Below are 19685 nucleotides of genomic sequence, written 5' to 3'. Positions count from 1 at the left end.
AGGCCAGTAATATAAACAACAGGGATGAGAATGGTATGATGAAAATGAGAATTCTATGAAAGAAGAACAGGAAGAAATTGAGAGATTAGGGTGTATAAAGAAGCAGTATAAACAAGAAAGATTGTCTTGAGGTATGAAGGAGAAAATAAAGTCATAAAGTTTTAAAGTCAGAGAGGACAGAAGAAGAGATGGAAGGTATGAAGTCAAAAGAGAGGCTGGTGATGGAGGTGAGATTAAAAAAAAAAGAAAAATGCAGTAAATGAGCAAGACATAAAGAGAGAAGATTGCTGTGAATGCTGTAGATCTATCAGGACTGAAGGCAGTCAGCTGTTTGCTCTGATAGGGTTTTGCCTCTAAATATAGCAGGCTCTGCGATGGACTGATACAACCGCAACAATAGACACAATGGTGGTGAGAGTAAAGGAGACACACACAAGGAGAGAAAGGCAGGACACTAAGTGCCAAATCTGTACATACAGAAAGAATTACTGCACTTGTCACCAGCCAGTAATTGCCACATGATGACATTTTTACAAACGAATGTGTTTGCACAATACAATGATATTCATGCAAGTTCCAGGACTTACCATACACAAGCACACATGCCTGCAGCAACACACACACACACACACACACACATACACTACAAAAGGATAGTACTACAACCATAAAACCACCAGCATCAAGATCCATCTGCCCAGACAGCAGAGGGAGAACCCCACTATTAGAGCCTAATTGTGGGTGTGAGCTTCAAGCTGCGTGAAAGTCAACTCTAGAACACCGCCCCACTTGAGCTCTGGATGCTCAAGATGTCAGTGTCAGTGACGGAGTGACACCGTCCCATGTGGGTGAAATTAATACCTCAACACACCGTCCCTCCTTTTTGCTATTGCTCCTTTTCCTATAAACCCCCTTTAAGGCACCCTACTGATGACAACTGTCTGTTTGCATCACTGCACATATGCATGCACAGAAATACACAGTCCTGCAAATAGGAGACATCCCCCTGCAGTCCTGAAACACCCTCAGCCTGTTCAGTATATTTATACTGAACGAACACACACACACACACACACACACACACACACACACACACACACACACACACACACACACAGACTCCAAAAGTGTCTTTAAGCACCATAAAAGAACATTTTTGTATGAGCTCAGCTGTTGTTCTGGACACCCTGTAACATGTCACGCTGACACACTTCCTTTTATCTGGAGCCCCTGGCTTCCCTCCAGTTCCTCCCCCTCCTGCATCTCTCTCTCTCTAACTTCCATGTTAGAGAGACAGAGTGGAGCTTGGTATCATTAGCATCTAGTATATAGATTTATTTAACACAGAGGTTATTAACTCATGTAAACAAGCCGTTAAGCACACACACTACTTTACAGAGGAATGTGCACCATATGTATGTGGGTGCGTTAATAATGGAGGTGAGTCTTCCTGGAAAGTGTAGTACAAGTCCTATGGATCCATCTGAGTGTCTTTCAATTGATTCAGAGGCAAGATGCATAAAAGTAGCTGCACTTAAGTTTCTGTAGCTAGTGCAACAGAAACACTAGACCACAATTCATCTAAGACTTGAGTCAGGTATAAAAATCCAATGCAGCAATAAAAGTTGCAGTATGCAACGCGGAAAAATGTACCTCTAATCTTTTACACAAATTACCGGTAAGTTGTTGAATGCAAACCAAATTTGTACTTACAGACAATTTTGTATAGTTGTTCTCAGAGGCCTTACAGTATATAAATTATTAATAAGGCTTGGGCAAACTTACAAACTTCAGTGTTATGTACTGAGCAGTTCTCATGTACTATGCAGTGTTTCTACTATTGTGTGCCAGATTAAAAAAACAAAAAAAAAAACAAAACCCCAAGTCCTAGAGTAGATACACCAGATTCATCTGCAGGAAGATGACGTGTGCTGTGTTTCTGTGAATGTAGTGCGTGTTGTTTATACACACTGTACCAGTAGTAGAAAACATATTCAAATATTTTAATAAAGTAAAAGTAGTAATACTGCATTACAAGTCCTGCACTGAAAAAGCCACTAAGGCAAATGTTCAGTATGTATCATTAGCAAAACTACTCATAATGCATAAAAATGGCCTCTCTGTTGAGGAGGAGTAGTGCAACACACATAGGTTCATCATATTGTTTGGGATGTAAAATGTTGATCTGTAAAGCTGTTAAATATGTGCAACAGACAAAAGGAAGAGAAGCAGAAGAAAATGCTGAAAGAAAAAAGAAAGCAAGAATAAAGTGAAGACGGTTTTCTCTCCACACAGTTTAGGTGTGAATACACTTGAATCCTGGCACACAAACTCTCCCTCCTCCACCTGGTGCACTTTCTGCTGATCCTGAGCAACGAGATTCTCTGAGGAGCTCCCAAAGCTGCAGAGCACAGCAGGTGATTATGAAGCTTCTTTTTGCTGCTGATGCGTCTTCCTCTTCACTTTTTGGTGTTGTGCCTGGTTTGTACTGAATGAGAGCAGACTTTGGGTTACTTGAGAAAGTGTTTGTATGCACCTCAGCATTATTCACTAAATCTCTGGTGAAAGCAACTGTCAGACGTAGAGTTACACAGATACACACATACAGAGAAGTACTCACAATTAATATCATATAAACATTTATTCTCTGTACAGTTGTAAGGAATCAATGAGAAATCTATGTCATCAGTTACTCATAGAAAAATACCTTTGCTGCACCATGGTCATTCCACACCCATACATACAAGTAATGCGTTGTGAGCTTTGTACAAAACAAAACAAAATGAGCGTGCAAACGTGACATCGATTAGGTATGAAAAAAGACATGGTATCATTTTGTATACACAATTGGCATATTTTTATAATATTCTTTAACAAAAATATCAGCAGTTTTCCCTTTTTTGTGTGCAAATTTCAGTGATTAAAGTAATCCCATAGACCAGTGAGGAGAAGGAAACTCATGAGTCTTTGGAGTGAATCTTTTCTCATATTTGGCTTCATGTGTAAAAATCAAGTAAGATGTCCTTTGAGCACAATGTTGCATCAGCACATTATGCAGTGTACTGTATGTTGTTTAAAAAAAAGACTTCTCATGTATTAAACATCCCCTTTAGCCAGTTGTTGACGTCAGAGTCCAGAGAGGCAGCAGTGTATCTCTTCAGTGAAGCAATATGACACATGATCGCTCAGAGTTTAACACAGTGTAGAAAATGTGCAGCAGATGCAAACGTCCCTCCAACATTTTCAGCCTTGCTTGAGCGATGTTAGTAAATGTTGGTGACACAGGCAGATGAGTAAGCTTGGCTTTATGGATGTACGCGTTTAGCAGTTTTTCAGGGCTTGTTTGATAGGCAGACACTCTGGCATCTCACATCGCAGTCACAAAGTCCTATCCATTCGTGAGATGAAGCTAGAGGATGGGACTGAAACAGGAAGTTCCTCCAGCAAGGACGGAGCTAATCTTCTCTTGCTTTTACAAGCAGAAAAGCTCTCAGCACAGAGGCAGGAACCTTACACAGTATTTTGTTTGACATCTACAGTTAATAGTTTTGAGATTTAGTGGTCGGCCACTACAAGTTCATAGGTAATGACCCTGTTGGATGAGTTTTTCTGATTGGTTGACCTGAGCTTCACATGGCGAGAGTATCCCAGAAGTGTATGATGTCTCAGCTGAGGTGGAGGTTAGGATGGTCCACACGAGGGCTGCAACTATAAATGGAACCACAATGAAGGACGGACACAGGGGATGCAGGGAAAACAGATTGTCATTGTATAGTCTGAACCTTTCAAGTTGATCTTTTTTAATCAAGGGTTACCAGAACATGCACAAGCAAAGTACTGGCATGTAAAATTAAATTTAGGCTTTTTTATATATTAACAGATTAGGTTATAGTGAATTTCACTTGGAACAATATTACAATTACACAGCTGCAGTGCAATCTATCAGTAACTATTGCTAGTAATACAGTATTTAGTGTAGCAGCACATAAATGTACAGTATTGATGGTACAAAAACATAAAACACAAGGTCACATGGATGCAAAGCAACTTGCCATTCACACCATGGCAAATGGTGAGGAAGGAAGCTGCCACACTAAATGTCTAAATTTCTAATTTGAGATACACTAATGAGTAATACTGGGGAATGCAGAAATGTCCAACAATACTGGACTTACTCACTGAACTAAGTGCTGGCGTGGGATGTACTTTTCATCAGGACACCGTGAGTCAGTGTTGGTCCGTTCTAACTGAGGTCCTGTACTCGGTGTGGACACTGTTTGAACTCAGTCCATTAGAACCCAGAGTCTGAACACTGATATGGACTGGGACATTCAGGTCAACATTCTCCAGAATACACTGTAGAGGAGGAAATAAAATGTCCAGTACAAGAAATGCTGTTTTATGCTTCATTTTTGGATATCAGGTGCAGAGACCAGTACCTTGGTGCAAGCTGAGCTCATGACAGATTTGTGGAACTCCCCATCTATAAGCACCTGACAAGAAATTTAAAAAACAAACAACCAACCTTTTAGACAAACAGATGTTCCAGAATCTAAGTTGACGTATCAGTGCACCTACCAGTTGTTTCTGCCTACCCTGTATCCATACACAAATGTGCCGTTACTGCAGCCCAGCTCGTCAAGTGGTGGCCTCTCCCAGCCAATCATGAGGCTGCTCTGACCCACTGTTTTGATTACCTCGACAGAGCGTACCTCTGCTGGAGCCTCTGAGGGTGAACAGACAAAGAAAGGTCAAAAATCCTAACCACCTTACATATCTATTCTTCCTGTGAATGCAGAATGACTCTAGTTCCATTTCTTTTCTTTGTTAAATGGGATGTTACTTTTATGATTCGCATGCTATTGCTAAAATACACAAAACAGACAAGCTTGGCAGATGTAGATGGAAATTAGCTATTAACTACCTCTGGTGTAATCTCTTCTCATTCTATGAGATGCATAATAAAGTTAAATAAGGCAAACTACCAGAACGTAACACAACACTTTCTCCAATACAAGAGGCAAAAAAAAAGGATGGTTCATACTATCTAGGCTGGGTTAAAAAAAAAATTTAAAAAATCACTGCACACACAATTTCAGCGACTCTTGTTTTCTCCTTAAATCAATAGAGGCATTTCAACTTTTTTTTAAACCAAGAGTTTCTGCTACAAGGTTTAGCTGTTACTACTGAAGTGTGTATAGTCTTGCTTGAAGCTGTGGTTTGTTTTGCCTCTGTCTACATAATCTTAAATACTGAATATGTGCATTACCTGCTTTGGGCCTTGCGCTCTTGGTCTTTTCTAGAGCAGCAGTGGACTCTCTGGCAGACTTGTTGGGTCTCTCAGGAGAGCGATGAGCGGACTGAGTGCAGGATGCAGCTGATACAAAGCCATGATATGCAGGGGCATCATCCGTTGTAGAAGTCATGTTAAAAATATTAACCTTGGGGACAGCTGATATGCTAAAGGCAGCTGTATCCGAGGCAGTGGATTTTGAATTAGTGTCAGAAAACATTAAGACATTGGAGTCAAAGCCAGGGGGCCTCAGAGTTAAAGGAATAGAAGATGTATGTGAAGCATAAGATGCATCGGGGATAGCAGTGATTTTCTTTGTTGGCTTTGGGGATACTGATATATTAGTGTCACTGCTTAAAATGGATTTGGCTTTGCTAGGTGTCACAGTGGCAAATGGAAAGTTAGAAGAGCTAGAGCATGCAGATGTTGTAGGTTTAGACATGTTAGCTTTAATGTGATGGCTAGTAAACATGTTAGGGCTGAACTCAATATGAGCAGATCTAGAGGCAACTGCATTAAAAAGTGTTGCTGACTTATTAGTGGCAACAGGTTTAGCTGTTACTACAGAAGTGTGTATAGACTGGCTTGAAGCAGTGCTGACAGGGAGAGAGTTATGTGGGTTACTGAAACTGAGGTTCTGCTTCTGTGTCTGAGAAGCCAGGCTCAAGTCTGCAGGAGCTGAAAATGAGAGGCTCTTCCTGGACTGACGATCCCTTCCTCTGCTCACTGGAACCTTGCAACCAGACAAACAGATTAAAAAAAAAACACTATATTAACACAATAGTTATCTGAATTTTAGACTTGATTACATGTTAATACATCCTCAAGGCTGATGTGATATCTAAGGCTAAAATGACCACGTAAAACAGAAACTGTGGTATTACTAAATGTTCAAAAAGCTCAAGTACACCTGATAGCTGCTCATCAGAGTTTTCTGCAGTTGCTCATGTAGGTTGATGATCTTCTCAGGACTACTCAGCCTCCTGCTCGGACTGATGTGTGTGCTGGAGGGCGGAGGACTAGAAGTCAGTGAGGATTCGGTCAAACCGGTCAGATCTGGGGAGGACTTCTCTTTCATGTTTGGATCATGAAATCCAAATGTTTTCTGACCACTGGTTGCTTGGACTGGTCCACTGGCAGAGGGAGACAGCTGTGTTGGGAGTGAGAAAAGGTTCTCTTAGATTTTCTTACAATCTACTGCTGAATTTAGGAATCACAGCACAAATTATTACAGATATTTCAAATATGTGTTTTAAAATACAAATGTAATTAATTTATTGTGACATGATACAATAACACTTTATTACCAGAAAAAAGTCTGAAATGTAAGAACAAACAATAATACACAATCACAACACATTAACAAACAGTAACCAGTAAATTCCTTCTACAACCCCACTTACATATTTATCATGGCCTCTTGTTAGAGCTTCCATAACCACACCCTGATTTTGATTTAACAACAATATGAACAAAATCATTTTTTCACTGATACCTTGTTAAGATTACAAATGACTGAGGTGCCTGAGGCAACTTCTATCTCACACCAGCAGTATTAATTAATGCTAGCATTTTAAATAGGACCAGAGGTTTTCACAAACCCTGTTGCTTCTTGTTACAATGAGGAACATTTCTACTGAATGAATTGAGCTTTTGCTTGACTGGAAACACAGAATATCAGAGGTGACAACTCATAAACTTGTCTTGTTACTACCTGCCATTCTGAAAAACAAAATAATAAATGATATATCAATTTGTCTATGTACTATACTACAGTGAACCATAAAATGTAATCAAGTCAGGCATGGTGACACAAAAATATGATGCCTGTCTTGCTTACTGTGGGGAAATATGTCATGGAATTAATGCAGTAATGCAGATGCAGAACTACATCCATAACAACAGTTTAATACAAGGCTTTCAAAGTGAACAGTTTGTATCGTCTCACCTGCTGTGTTGTGTTTCTGCTCAAGCCTTCTTTCAGTGGAATAACAGGTGACGGTGACACCTGGACACTGGGTTGTTCTTTCACTGGTGAGTTTGGCACAGATGAGTTGGCATTTTTCTTTGGTGCTCTTATTGGTGTAGGTGTGATCTCATGGCTGCAGACTTGAAAATTGGTTGTGGATTCACTGGTGACTATTGAAGTGTGTTTTCCACTTTCTCTGTATTTTATATCAGATTCACTGTTAAAGCCAGTTTGGTGGTGTTTGTTTACAGAAGGTAATACAGCAGAGCAGGTCTGATCAGGTGTGAATCCACTGGTAAAGTCTTGAAATTTTGAAACAAATCCCGGTATAAACCCAGTGCTGCAATCCTGGGTGTTCACGTTGCTTCCTGGTGTGAATGCTGCAGAGTAGTCCTGCAGTGCAGCATCACGGAGCAGCTGCTCGACCTGCTGTGTGAGCACGGAGTCCACACATCCCTGTCTGTGCATGGCCTTCATCAACTGAAGCAGCAAGCTATTCCTCTCCTGACACTTCACCACCAGGCACGACAGCTTGGCCTGTATTTGGATGAAAATATCTGTCAGTCAAAATCGACCTCAGTCCAACAGGAGCGTTGCCATAAAGTTACCTGACGGTTCTGCACAACAGTGAACACTGTGTACATAATGATAAAAGAATAAATAGCTATGTTCCTCACCTTTAAAGGAGCTATATCTACATCTGTCTGGCTTTTCCTTTTCAGGAGGGCATCATACTACAAACAAAGCCAAATGAAATATATGACAACTACATGAGATACAGATAAAACTGTTTACAACCTAAATCAAAGTGTGAAACAACAGTTGAGTGCTAATCCACCTTAGCTCGGATGTCATTGTAGTGTGTCCGTAGTGACGTGAGAGCGGTGCTCAGATCATCCTTGCTGCCTTGCCCTTGTTTTAGAGCGATATACTCAGAGTTCAGCTCCTCCAGAGCCACTGTCTGTGGGGTTTTACAAACACACAGAGGAACTGATCTATGTTGGGAACCACCTCATGACATTGCTGCTTCTCATTTTTATGTATCTGCGTTTAGCAGTTGCTACTTAATTTTAAGCATCATCGAATTCAAACAACAAGAACAAATGACTCTCAGGACCTTCAATTTAGTCACAGGTGAGAAGTGAAAACTCTGATTGGTCTGTGGTGCATCACACTTCCATGCAGCTAAACGTTTGCTGGTTTATGGTTAAAGCATGCTAGGTTGATTATGATGAAACTAGGCTTTCAAAGATGAGCCTGGTTTTGACCACCTTGTGCCACACTGATTTCCATTTTACATAGTCTTTGTTCATGTTCAATCCAGTAATTGAAATCAAATTTAGATATTTATATTAGAGTTTATTATGATACAATACTTAAAGAAGGAAGACAATCTGGCACTCTTACCTTAGCTTTGAGCTGAGCTGTGAGGACACTGTACTGCTCCTCTATATGGATTTTTAGAGACAGAGCGTCAGACATCTCTCTGGTCAGACCTATCAGTTTGCTTTGCAGCTCCTTCACCTGTAGCAGACAAAGCTACTGTTTAGAGCAAACAAATAATGAGTCTTTTTTGGCTCTGGAAAAAACCAGTGAGTAACAATATAAAGAACAATAAGGTGGCCAAACTAAGGAATGCATTTAGGGATTAATAAGGTCTTATACGTAAGACTAATTGAATCTGCAGCTAAAAAGATAGACCAAATGGTATTAATGGAACAGACAGAAAGATTGGAACACAATACTGAAGTTATGTACATGTTATAAACCATTTTAAAGTATATCTACTGTAGTTAAATACCTGAGACTTGAGTCGCTCATTTTCCTTCCTGGTTTCTTCCATCTGATTGGCTACATCTGTCAGTCTCATCACCTTTTCAGCTGCTTGGGTTGCCTTCCTCTCTGCCTCCACCCTCCTGACTTCTGACTGACACAATTCATTGTCCATCTTCTTGACCTTAACATGCACACAAACATTAAATGAACAGCTCAAGTTTGTTAAGTTTCTAATGATGTTTAGACAATACAGTAGAGAGAAAACAAAGCACACTAACTGCTGCTGCAGTCACTCAGATTCTTCAAGTAAATCTTTTCTTTCTGCGTCACAACAAATGTGGAGGAAGACAAGGGAAACACACCTCTACTTGGCTCTTTTCTAATTCCTCTTCGATCTCCCTCACCAGATCACGTTGCTCCTGCATTCCATAATACATGTTGTATAAGTTCGCAGCAATCACATGTATGATCTTTTGTTAAGCCATTATGCTGATGCACAAAACACTGACATAATGGACAAAAGCATAGTTCAGAGTATATATGTGCATTTTTTTCAAACCTGTAGAGAGTTTCCATATTCTCCTGTCCCAGTAGCAGTTTGGAGGCTGTTTCTTTCTTCTCTTAGGCCCTGAATTATGAGCATCATCTGCTTTTCCTCCTGTCTTAAGCAATGGACAGAATATTCAATACTTTCTTTTTCTTCTCCCAAGCTACTAACGGACTTCATCAACTTGTCGCACTGTTCTTGTAAAGTATAACACGAATGTTCCTGGTCTCTCTGATCTTTCAGACATTTAAGGGAATCGGTCAGATGGTCTCTTTCCTGTTTTAAATTGAGCACTGCCTGCTTTAACTGGTCATTCTCTGTCTGTAAACCTTGTACTGACTGCATGATTTGATCTCTCTCTTCTTTTCCACTTGAGAGAGATTCTATCATCGCCTCTTTTTCTCTTTGGAGACCAGATAAAGCTTTAGTTAGCTGCTCTTTCTCCTCTTTCAGGCCACTCATGGACCTAATAAAGTGATCTCTCTCATCTTTCAGCACACACACTATTCTGTTTAGCTCCTCTCGTTCTTGTTTAAGACCAGCCAGAGATTGAGAGATACTGTCTTTCTCCTCCTTTAGTCCCCAAACTGTCCGAGTTAACTGTTGTTTCTCTTCTGTCTGCGTTTGGACTGACAGAGCCACTTCTCTCTGCTGCTCTCTGAGATCATTTATGCAGCCTGACAGTTCCTCTTGTTCTCTTTTGAGTGTCTGGATCGACTTGGTCAGCTGGTCCACTTGATCAGCCGATGAGCTAACATGAAGAGTGTTTTGTGGGCTGTTCTGCAATGGATCATAGTGATTCTTATGCTGGAATCCAGGTGCTGAACCTGTGGTCAAATCATCTGTTTGTTGGCTAGATATTAACTGTGGTTCTGCTCCTTTTAGCACATTTTCCACCAAACTGTCAATGCATTCTTCTAGGTTGCACTGCTCTCCACTCTTTTCTAACTGTTGCTGCAGCTCCATGATGGTATTAAGATCATCTTCAGTCTTCCTGGTGAGCTCTGTGATCAGACACCCTTGTTCCTGGTTCTCCTGCTCCAGCCTGGCTCTATCCTCTTCTAACCTAGAGACGTGATTCTTCAGCTCCGATTCCTCAGTCTTCATCTCCTCCTCTCTGAGCTCAATGTGAGCCAGCAGCTCCTGGATCCGGTCTGCCAAGGCCCGGTTCTCCTGATTCAGAGCCTGGACAAGATCATTCTGGGCGAGGGCAAGAATGGTCTCATCTTGGATAGAAGAGGACTGGAGATGGTCGGCTCCATCACAAGTGGACGATGAGTTAATCTGTGTATACAGAAAGATAGAATTTGATCAGTGAAGTTAAGTTGATGATGTAGAATGTAGTTTGTTCAGCTGTATAAAACATGAGTACACTGAAACTCCTGTGACATATAATACCTTTTCTCTTGACAACCCTTGCTGTGCCTCTGCTTCTTCTTCTTCTGCCTGTTTCCTGAGTTGTAGTTTCAGTTGAGAATTCTCCTGAGCCATCATCTGCAGCTGCTCCTGTATGTGCTGCATGGCGGCCTCACCTTGCTCATGAAGGGCCTCTAGATCTTCCTGTAACCCCAAGCTCCGGTACGCTTCCCTCAAGGCATCAGATTCCTCACTGGGGCTATTCTGCAAGTTTATGAATCCTCTGGAGAACCAGGTCCCCAGTGTAAGCTCATCTGTTGTCTCTGTAGTCAAGGTAAGTGACTGGAAGCTGGGGTTAGGTTTGGAGCCTTGGTTGACAGAGAGTTTCAGAGGATCTGATTTGGCAGAAGAAGAGTGATTCTCTGTGTTGTTCTGAGTGGCCTCTGCTGTAGCCTGGTGGTGTCCAGGTGGAACTGCAGGTGAGTGGGACTGGTCTATTTCATCATCAGATTTTGGCTGGACCTGCACATAGATCACAATTCAACACTATGTGGGACAGAAGTTGGTAACAGTTAAAAATAAATATGGAAAATATTATGATAATCATAATTCATGCCTTTGCCAGCTACAGTGAAATATTGCTATTGAGGTACACATGTATAAGCATTCACAAAAAAAGAGATGATTATGTAACATACTAAATCCTAGCTTTCCCCTTTTCATGTCTTATCATGAAATAACAAGAAAGTATTTACAACATTAAGCTACCAGAAGACATATTCACTGATCCTTTAGTTCATTTTACCTACCATATTTGACTGAAAAATGAAATAAAATTAATCAAAGAAAGGAACTGACTCCATTTAAATTAGTCATGTGTCTGAGATCAACTAAACTGCTATGAGTTTAAAAACAGAAATCGATGAATTAATGACTGACAAAGATGTAGGGCACTAACAATCTTCTTGATTTACAGAAGCTCTCAACAAATGCTCTTTGTTGTGAGTGAATATTTTACATATTCCTGGTTTCCATACACATAACAGTACTAAAACTGTTCATTATAAATGGTTGGAATTTGGTAAGATAATGTAGCAGTCTTACTTTTACACACATGGAACAACTGGCACAGAATATGAAGATTTCTTCAACCATACTAAGTTTTTTTTTCTCTTGACTGCAATCGACCATCATGTCTGACTTGACTGGCTTGACTTGTGCTTGTGAGATATTCTACACTCTCATGCCCAACTTTATGCAGAGATAAATATTGTACTAATCAGTGTGTAATGTAAGAAAAGGTAGAGTGGTCCTTACTAGCGACAAGAAGAGAGCTACACGCCACCATCTATATTTCTGTTTAAGTCTCCAACTGTAGCTGCCTAAATACTGTATGTCACATCTACTCTCAAATTTAAAACTACAGTTCATCAGATGAGATCTCAAGAATGTAGATCTCAAGAACTGCACAATTAAATACTGAACTTTTTAGACCTTTTTAGAGATGCTGCAGCTGGGGGAGCTGGGCCCAGGGCTCAGGCATGTGGACTCAGGGATTGCAGATGACTGACTGGTTGTTTGGTTTGCAGCTTCCCTGAGGATCTGCTGGAGTCGGTGGTTCTTCTGTCTCAGCTGTTCAACCTCCTCCATCAAGGAGTGTTCAGACAATTTCAGTTGATGCACCTCTGCCTTCATGTCCTCCACTTTGCAGCTCAGGAAGTGGCTGTTCTCCTGGGCCTCTTGGAGCTGCTCCGTCAGTTGCCTCCGCTCTGTCATGCCATCCTCCTCTCTCTCTAGCAGCACCCTAAGATCCTCCTGGAGGCTCAGGATGAAGCCTTGCAGCCTGGCCTCATTTGAATTCTGTCTTGTGTCCTTGTTTCTTCCTCCTTCTGTCTCTTTCTCTGTCTTTCCCTTATCACCCGCTCGTCCTCCTTCTCTTTCAATTCTCACACTTGGCCACCATTGCTTCTTTATCTCTTCCTTTTTCTCCTCTTCTCCTTCACCCTGTCCCCTCATGAAAGTTAGCCTCTCTTTTTCTTCCCAGTGCGTTGAGGTCCCAGCAGTAATTCTGACTGCACTGATCGCTGCCGTGCCAGTGGCTGCACTCACAGTCAGGTCAAGCAGCTGCTTTTCTAAAGTGCTGATCCGGCTCTGTAGGCCCTGCTCTCTGTTGTGAGCCAGGCTGAGTTTGTGCTGAAGTTGGGCTTTAAAGTTCTCGAAGTACTGAGACTGGCGACTCATCTCCTCCTCTTTGGTCTTCAGCTGCCTCTGACAGCGCTGCAGTCGCTCCCTCCAAACTTGGTCCACTTGCTCCTTCTCCCGAGTCTGAGAAGGAAATGAAGGCAAGAGGGAAAGAAAAAAGTATTAAAGCAAGAGAGACCACAGTGAAGTTTGAAAAAATCAACTCCTGAGTTACAATAATCCCAACACTGTTACTCAAAGCTTGCTTGTGTCTTTACAGTAGATGTTGTCTGTTTTGACCTTTGTCAAACTTGTGCCTCTTTAGTTTTTTTTACTATGAATGACCAAACAAACCAGTTATAATAAAATTTCCTATTTATCAAAGACAGTGAAATTACTTAGATTTAATATAAAAAAGTATAACTTAAAATAAGACTCAAACATGAAGGTTGCTCAGAAAACGTTTTGACCTAATCAGTTTGTGTCTGATGAAGTCCACTGTAATGAATGAAAATATAGATGGGTGTAGGTAAAATGACATAAATACTTTAAAAGCCTAACTGTGACCGACCACGCTGCCATAGTGGTTGGATTAAGTTGCATGCCGGTTAACAGTACTAGTCAAAACCTACTGTATTACTGTTTTATAAAACAAACAGTACACTGAGAATGAGAGAAACCAATTTCTCTCAGTCTCATATTTTTAACACAGTTCACCTTACATGTCAAGTTTTTTTTTTAGTTTTGACCAATTAAAATGCAAATGAAAATGGCCTCTTCAGGGGCATGTTAGTTATTTATGACTTTTCAGATTTGTATATTAAAGTGCCTCGAGATCGCTTTCATAGCAGACAACCTAATACAAACCAACCTCTGTACTATATAGGGGTATAAGAAAATATCAATACACTTGAACAGTGTGATAATATACTTTGCAATAGCGATGTGGTTCTTTAAAACACAGTAGTTCACCTGCCAAGTAGTGTTGTTGTTGTTGGATGTTACAGGGACTGTGACAAATGTAAATGCAGATCCCTGTTCTGATTGCATAAAAAATAAACTATTTTTTTACAAGAAATTTTATGCATATGGTGGTGTGTTATTTTCTCTAAAATTTTACTTGTTTTAAAAATCGCAATACTGTATATTGCCTTGTTTACGATATCACAATACATCTCATTATATCATATCGCAACACCTGTATCATGATATGTATCGTATCACCAGATCCTTGCCAATACACACCCCTATACTACTATAGCTCTTCTTTTAATTATAATTATGTTTGTACATAGTTAAAGTCCTGTTCCATTATTTTGTTCATCCATTTTGTACATTGCATTAAAAAAGCATTTTCCAAAAGTACATGTTCAAAACTGTGAATTTGTTTTGGCTTGTACGCCAATTCCCACTGACACATTCACAGATCTTGATCACTCACCATGGTCCTGACCTCCTCCCTGAGCATGTGGAGTCTCTGGTCCAGCCTCTGGGTGTGTTGCATGCTGGGGAGGTGGGAGGCTGAGGCTAGCTGACAGAGCTGTAGCAGTAGGCTCCTCTCTGATCTTTCTAACAGTCTGATCCTACCATCAAACAAGACAGACAAGATAACACTGCCCCATCTTTTTAATTTGCACATTAACAAAAGTAGAAGACAATGTCTTCCTCCGTTAACTGGACCCAAACCTACATGTTTTTTCCTTTTACCTTCTAACGTGAGAAACACAAATAAAATCTTGTACAGCAAGCGGTTCCAGTGGAGATGTTAGCAGAAGCACCGTACTTGCATGTTTAGTGCATGTGTGCAGTGCAGTCAGGAACATGAGATATGTGATATCACCTTAGGCAAAAGTGAGTATATAGTAGCAGCTGTGTGTATCACTGGATCCCCTTTCCCCCAGTCTCTCACCTGTTCCTCAGGTAGCTCTCAGGTTGGACGGCTGAGCCTGCTTTCTGCTCCAGGATTTTCACTCTGTCACACAGGTTCGGGTCAGATTCCATGGAGTCTGTTGCTGTGGTAACTGAACTTCTTCCGGTACTCCTCTTGTCTAATAAGGTCATGTGATCCTCCATTGATTAGCCTGTGTCCACAAGGCGAGTTTTACCTGTGAAACAAGAGCTGTTGGTGTCTTTCAATACAGAAAATGCAAAAAAGGAATGCTTCTCCATTGTCCCTACACATCTTTGGCCTGCTTGTATTTTTTCTTATCTGCAGGTCCACCATAAATACACAAAGATACATATGCACAAAATACAGTCATCTATTATTCATAATGTCAACAGCTTGGTAGCAAGTTGTTGAGCACAGGTATCTCTCAGGTTACCCCGCCTCCTAATCCTTCCCCCTTCAGAAACTCCTACTACATTCTACAAATCCTCTCATCCTGAAAACTCAAAGGGATGTGTCATCATTTTTCAAGTCTGTCTTAAAGCAACAAGCAGTACTCACATGCCTATATGTGCACCGAAACACTTTTTGCTAGTTTACCTGAAAATGTCACCCAAATGCATTTCTTTCAAATTTACAATCTGTTTGGTATAAGATTTCCTCTCTATACGTTTATTTCCCCAGAGTGTTATCACCCCAAGTTGTGATGGAGGGCTGGTGAAGCAAAGAAGAAATTTCATACCATCCTTGAGCACTGGAAGAGCACTAAGGGATCTCCTAATGTCCAGAATAGACAGCACGTTTGATTACTGTTTCAGTCTTAATATGACAACAGCCAAATTTCCATATGAACCCATATGACCAACTATTGCCTGTAATGGGGTGAACCTGCTCTTTAAGCTCAACTTAATAAGTAAGCTAGTTTGGCTAATAAATAACTCATTACAGTCAAAAGTACAATGGATAAACAATTCCTATTATATAGCCAAAAAATAATGTGGAGATTTTGAGTCAAAGAAAAATACAAAGGAGTAAATTCTTTAAGGTAAACTTAAATAATGACCTGTTTTGTGTTCTCCAGTGCAGCAATGAGCTTCCAGTAAGTTCAGCTTCTGCTCTGTGAACTTAGTTGCACATTTGTTTCCTTAGCAATGCTACAGACGCTGGACTTTGCCAGAATCCTCCATATCCAGTTGGCACTCAGCTTGTTTCCCCCCTGCTCACTCAGCCATCCTTCTCACTCTTCTTCTCCTCCTCCCATCTCCCCTTTTCTATTGTCTGACTGGACATTCCTTCAACTGAGACTGTGGCTCTTCTGTCTTTAATAGATCCTCTGATTCAGACTTTTCTCACAGTAAATCTATTTGTTTGTCTTCTCACAGAGGTTTTATATTTTACATCCAATAACTATTATACTACATGTTATTTATAAATAAATCTCACTTTAATTTCATGAATGTCTGGTATTTATAACATTTTCAAATATATTTGCATTCCAGGTAAGGGTCTCCTTTACAAAAGTGCACGTTTATCAAAAAGGCCATAGGGTTTTTGTGAACTGTCTACAAATGCATAAAAAACAAATTGGTTTTGTTTTATCGTTGCTTGGCTCCACAGCACCTCAAAACCTGAGAAAAAGAAAAACATGTTCATTTTTTCCTCGCTATTATAACTATCAAGAGCATGATAACCGTGCTAAATGCTGATATGAGTAAATAAAAGGTGCTACCTGATATGGGTCCACGGTCACTTTCATTAAGGCCAAAGAATAAATGCTAAAGAGAAAAACAAAAAGAGGAACAAAAACTAAACAAAACACAAGGGGTTTCATCAACAGGTGAAAAAAGAGAGAGAAGAAAAAGCATGTCAAAAGGTTTATAAAATAACACACAGCACCAGTACAGTAGCATTCTTCACATTCTCTTTTACTAATCTTTGCCTTGTGAAGTTATTATGGTTCACATTTCCTCTACCAGCCAAAACAACAAAGCTATAAAGTAAAATTGAAATGTATAAAATTTAATATGTACCTTTTCCTCAATCTCCTTTATTTGTCTCTTTTGAAAGTCAATCCTGTCTTCCAACTCTCTAATTCTCTGCAAGGTGTGAAGACAGTAGTGGTTAGTTGGTCACAGTAACGTAAAAAGCTAAAACCATTTGGCCAAGTCTCACACAGTCATGTCTTTATATGTACAAAAATAAACAGGTGTTAAACAGTTAATAAGCAAATAAGACAACTATTAGCCCCAGAGTACACTGTACACTCCAAAGACTCTGCCTCTTTCCCATCATGCACCCCTGTCTCCATGGTAGCTGTGCTGGGCAGGAATGAGATGCCATGGCAACCAAGGAGAAGATTTAACTGAACAGTAGAAGTGACTCCATCTTTGAGACTTTAAATCTGAGGGGCTTTTTCAGTGAATCCCTGTTCCTAACATATTTTCTGAAACAGCTCTCCACTCTGTTATCTTATCTACAGAAAAAGGGAAGATACATATTCATATGCAAACACACAAAGCAGGGCATATTTATGAAATATTTTTACTGAACTTTTAAGTGAGACTACATGAGAAGTTTCTGAGATTTTTATTCTTGGATCAATCAATGATGCCTAATAAATATACAATGTTTGCAACCCAGTAAACCTTGATTTCTAGCCTAGGCAACAGCTTATTTGTACAAATACTGTCCTTTATCTTCGCATTTTGATTATTTAGTTAGTGTTGTGTGAGTAGGTGATTAAGTATGTGTTTTGTGATTAGAGATTACAATACACCTAATTCAAATGAACTGTGAGGTGCTGTGGTTCTTGATGTAGTCGATGAACACAAGCCATGGGTGTAAAATTACTGTGAGGACTGTGGAGTGGAGGTGTACTTGGGGGGCATCCAGATCACAGTGAGTATACAGTATACACACACAGTCACAGAGTAATTCTTTTCACTCATCCATGTATACATGTACACTTACAGGTAAAGTTATGGGTAGTACACACAGGGATACTGCATCTTTTTCATAACACCAGAGGTCTGGTGGGGTCAGACAATTCAGACAAGTACCAGGGGTCAGACTGTGGGTGGGCAGGATCCAATAACCTCACTCAATTTGTTATAAACCTTACCTGCTGGGCCTGCTGTAGGAGCTCCATGCGCTCCTGTAAGATCTGACTGTCATACTGCCGGCTCTGCCGGAGAATCTGACGCCGCAGCTTGTCCATGGCTAGCCTCAGCTCCTCCCTCTGCCTGTCTGTCAGCGACTCGGCCACCGCCCGGCATGCCGGCTGCTCCTGCTGCAGAGCGCTATACAGCGTGCCCTCCAGCTCCTCGATCCTCTGCACAGCCAGCCATATACACACACATACAGGTACACACAAACAAACACACGTTGACATGCACATGCGCATGCAGAAACACACACAGGCGTGCACAAGCACACGTGGGGCCACACACACACAGACAGATAACCATATACACACAAACACACACACACCACTGTGACTATGGCAGACTGGGGGTTATTTAGACTTCACATGGTAACTTTCATTATATTAACACAAATTGTGCTTTTCTTCTCAGTCTCCATCAGGTGGATTCCAGTAAAGTTACCATGTAAAACCACACCTTCACCAACACAATATAAAGTGGGACCATTAACACAAACCAGCACTAAAACTGACCAAATAAAATAGGTATAGTTATGTGGAGAGTGACCTAAATGTTAATGTTAACTTCTGCTTCCTGGGTACAGCCTATTCAAGTTCTGTCAAGCTAATTCATCAAACAATATACCTTATTAAACTCATTTTGTCTCAAATTCTTCTTCGGCTTCACCAGGTGTCCACTTAAAACAAGTGAGTATACACAGTATGAAGTATTTATATATCTTTACAAGAGTGAGTAAATCAGTGACTGGCCTTCTGGGAAGATAAATGGGTCTCAGGCCAGTAAACAAGAAGCCAAATACCCCAGCCAGGTCACAGAATTTAGACTTCAGTGATAAAAGATGCAGTATCCCAAAACAATGTGACAAATTTTACCTTTATGAAGCATTCATGGTGTTTAATGGGGTCTCAAATGTATGTGTCATGCTGAATGACAATGTTGCACCACTGCATTGCTAAACTTTCAGTTTATCTCAAGTGATTATGCTTTGATAAATGGTATATTAAATATAAATGAGTGATATTTGACTATTAGAGGCTTTGACCGAGGTTAATCTGAACAGGAACTACAGTTTAAATCACACTGCTCCAGGCTCCATACCATGTAAGCCTGGTCCAAGGCCTGCTTTCTATAGTCCAACTCCTCCTCCAGGAATCCTTTCTGCTTACTGAACAGCTCCTACAACAAGATGTAAAATAAGTGAATACAATCTTACAACTGAATGTTAGAGTATAAATGTATATAGTATAGAATCAGAAAAACTGTTAGAGCTGCATTTTATAGGTGGAATTTTAGAAATTACATTAGTAGAATAAACATCTTGCATATAACAGTGAAAATCTGAGAATATTTGCATCTGATACCACTTAACCAGACAGCCAAAACATTAGAACTGCTCTCATGGTAAACTGATTTTTCACCTTGTCATTTTCCAGGTCAATCATCTTCTGTGTGAGAGCAGCCTCTGTGCTATCTATTTGCTTCAGCCACTACAAGGGGGGGGGGGGGTTAGG

The 19685-nt window shown here is 40.4% G+C and overlaps 2 protein-coding genes across 9 annotated transcripts in view; both read right to left on the bottom strand.

Moving 5' to 3' along the window:
* Positions 1-2112: 2112 nt before the first annotated feature.
* LOC109957859 (trichohyalin-like) lies at positions 2113-16159 on the bottom strand. 3 transcript variants are annotated; one of them, XR_002274607.1, is made up of 18 exons: positions 16074-16159; positions 15032-15227; positions 14564-14705; positions 12436-13266; positions 10984-11463; positions 9598-10869; positions 9401-9457; positions 9064-9219; positions 8670-8786; positions 8101-8223; positions 7940-7996; positions 7242-7799; positions 6204-6443; positions 5270-6026; positions 4596-4726; positions 4440-4493; positions 4176-4356; positions 2113-3708 (listed from the first exon to the last, which is right to left on the bottom strand). XR_002274607.1 is itself a non-coding variant. In XM_020596058.1 (18 exons), the coding sequence occupies exons 2-17, from the start codon at positions 15193-15195 to the stop codon at positions 4228-4230; spliced, it is 5268 nt and encodes a 1755-aa protein (XP_020451714.1). In that variant the 5' UTR covers positions 15196-15227; positions 16074-16159; the 3' UTR covers positions 2113-3708; positions 4180-4227. The 3 variants fall into 3 exon arrangements, 2 of the variants coding, with proteins under 2 accessions (XP_020451714.1, XP_020451731.1); XM_020596058.1 differs by having other exon boundaries at positions 4180-4356; XM_020596075.1 differs by lacking the exons at positions 2113-3708; positions 4176-4356; positions 4440-4493; positions 4596-4726 and having other exon boundaries at positions 5945-6019.
* Positions 16160-16446: 287 nt separating this feature from the next.
* The window catches only part of jakmip1 (janus kinase and microtubule interacting protein 1), a 25210-nt gene continuing 21971 nt past the window's right edge, over positions 16447-19685 (bottom strand). For 3 of the 6 annotated variants that reach the window (XM_020596096.1, XM_020596088.1, XM_020596102.1), the window contains 6 exons: positions 19593-19661; positions 19273-19350; positions 18132-18341; positions 17041-17106; positions 16740-16785; positions 16447-16638 (listed from right to left, as the gene is read on the bottom strand). In XM_020596096.1, coding sequence (XP_020451752.1) covers positions 16523-16638; positions 16740-16785; positions 17041-17106; positions 18132-18341; positions 19273-19350; positions 19593-19661 — 585 coding nt within the window. In that variant the 3' untranslated portion in view covers positions 16447-16522. Of the gene's footprint in view, positions 16639-16739; positions 16817-17040; positions 17107-18131; positions 18342-19272; positions 19351-19592; positions 19662-19685 lie in introns of all 6 variants that reach the window. The other 3 variants (XM_020596111.1, XM_020596120.1, XM_020596125.1) reach the window with 2 other exon arrangements.

This window comes from Monopterus albus, unplaced genomic scaffold (genome assembly GCF_001952655.1).
Source record: "Monopterus albus unplaced genomic scaffold, M_albus_1.0 scaffold2.1, whole genome shotgun sequence".
In the NCBI taxonomy this organism is placed as follows: domain Eukaryota; kingdom Metazoa; phylum Chordata; class Actinopteri; order Synbranchiformes; family Synbranchidae; genus Monopterus; species Monopterus albus.
The sequence above is the reverse complement of the archived record's forward strand: the minus strand, read 5'-3'. Positions and strand labels throughout refer to the sequence as shown.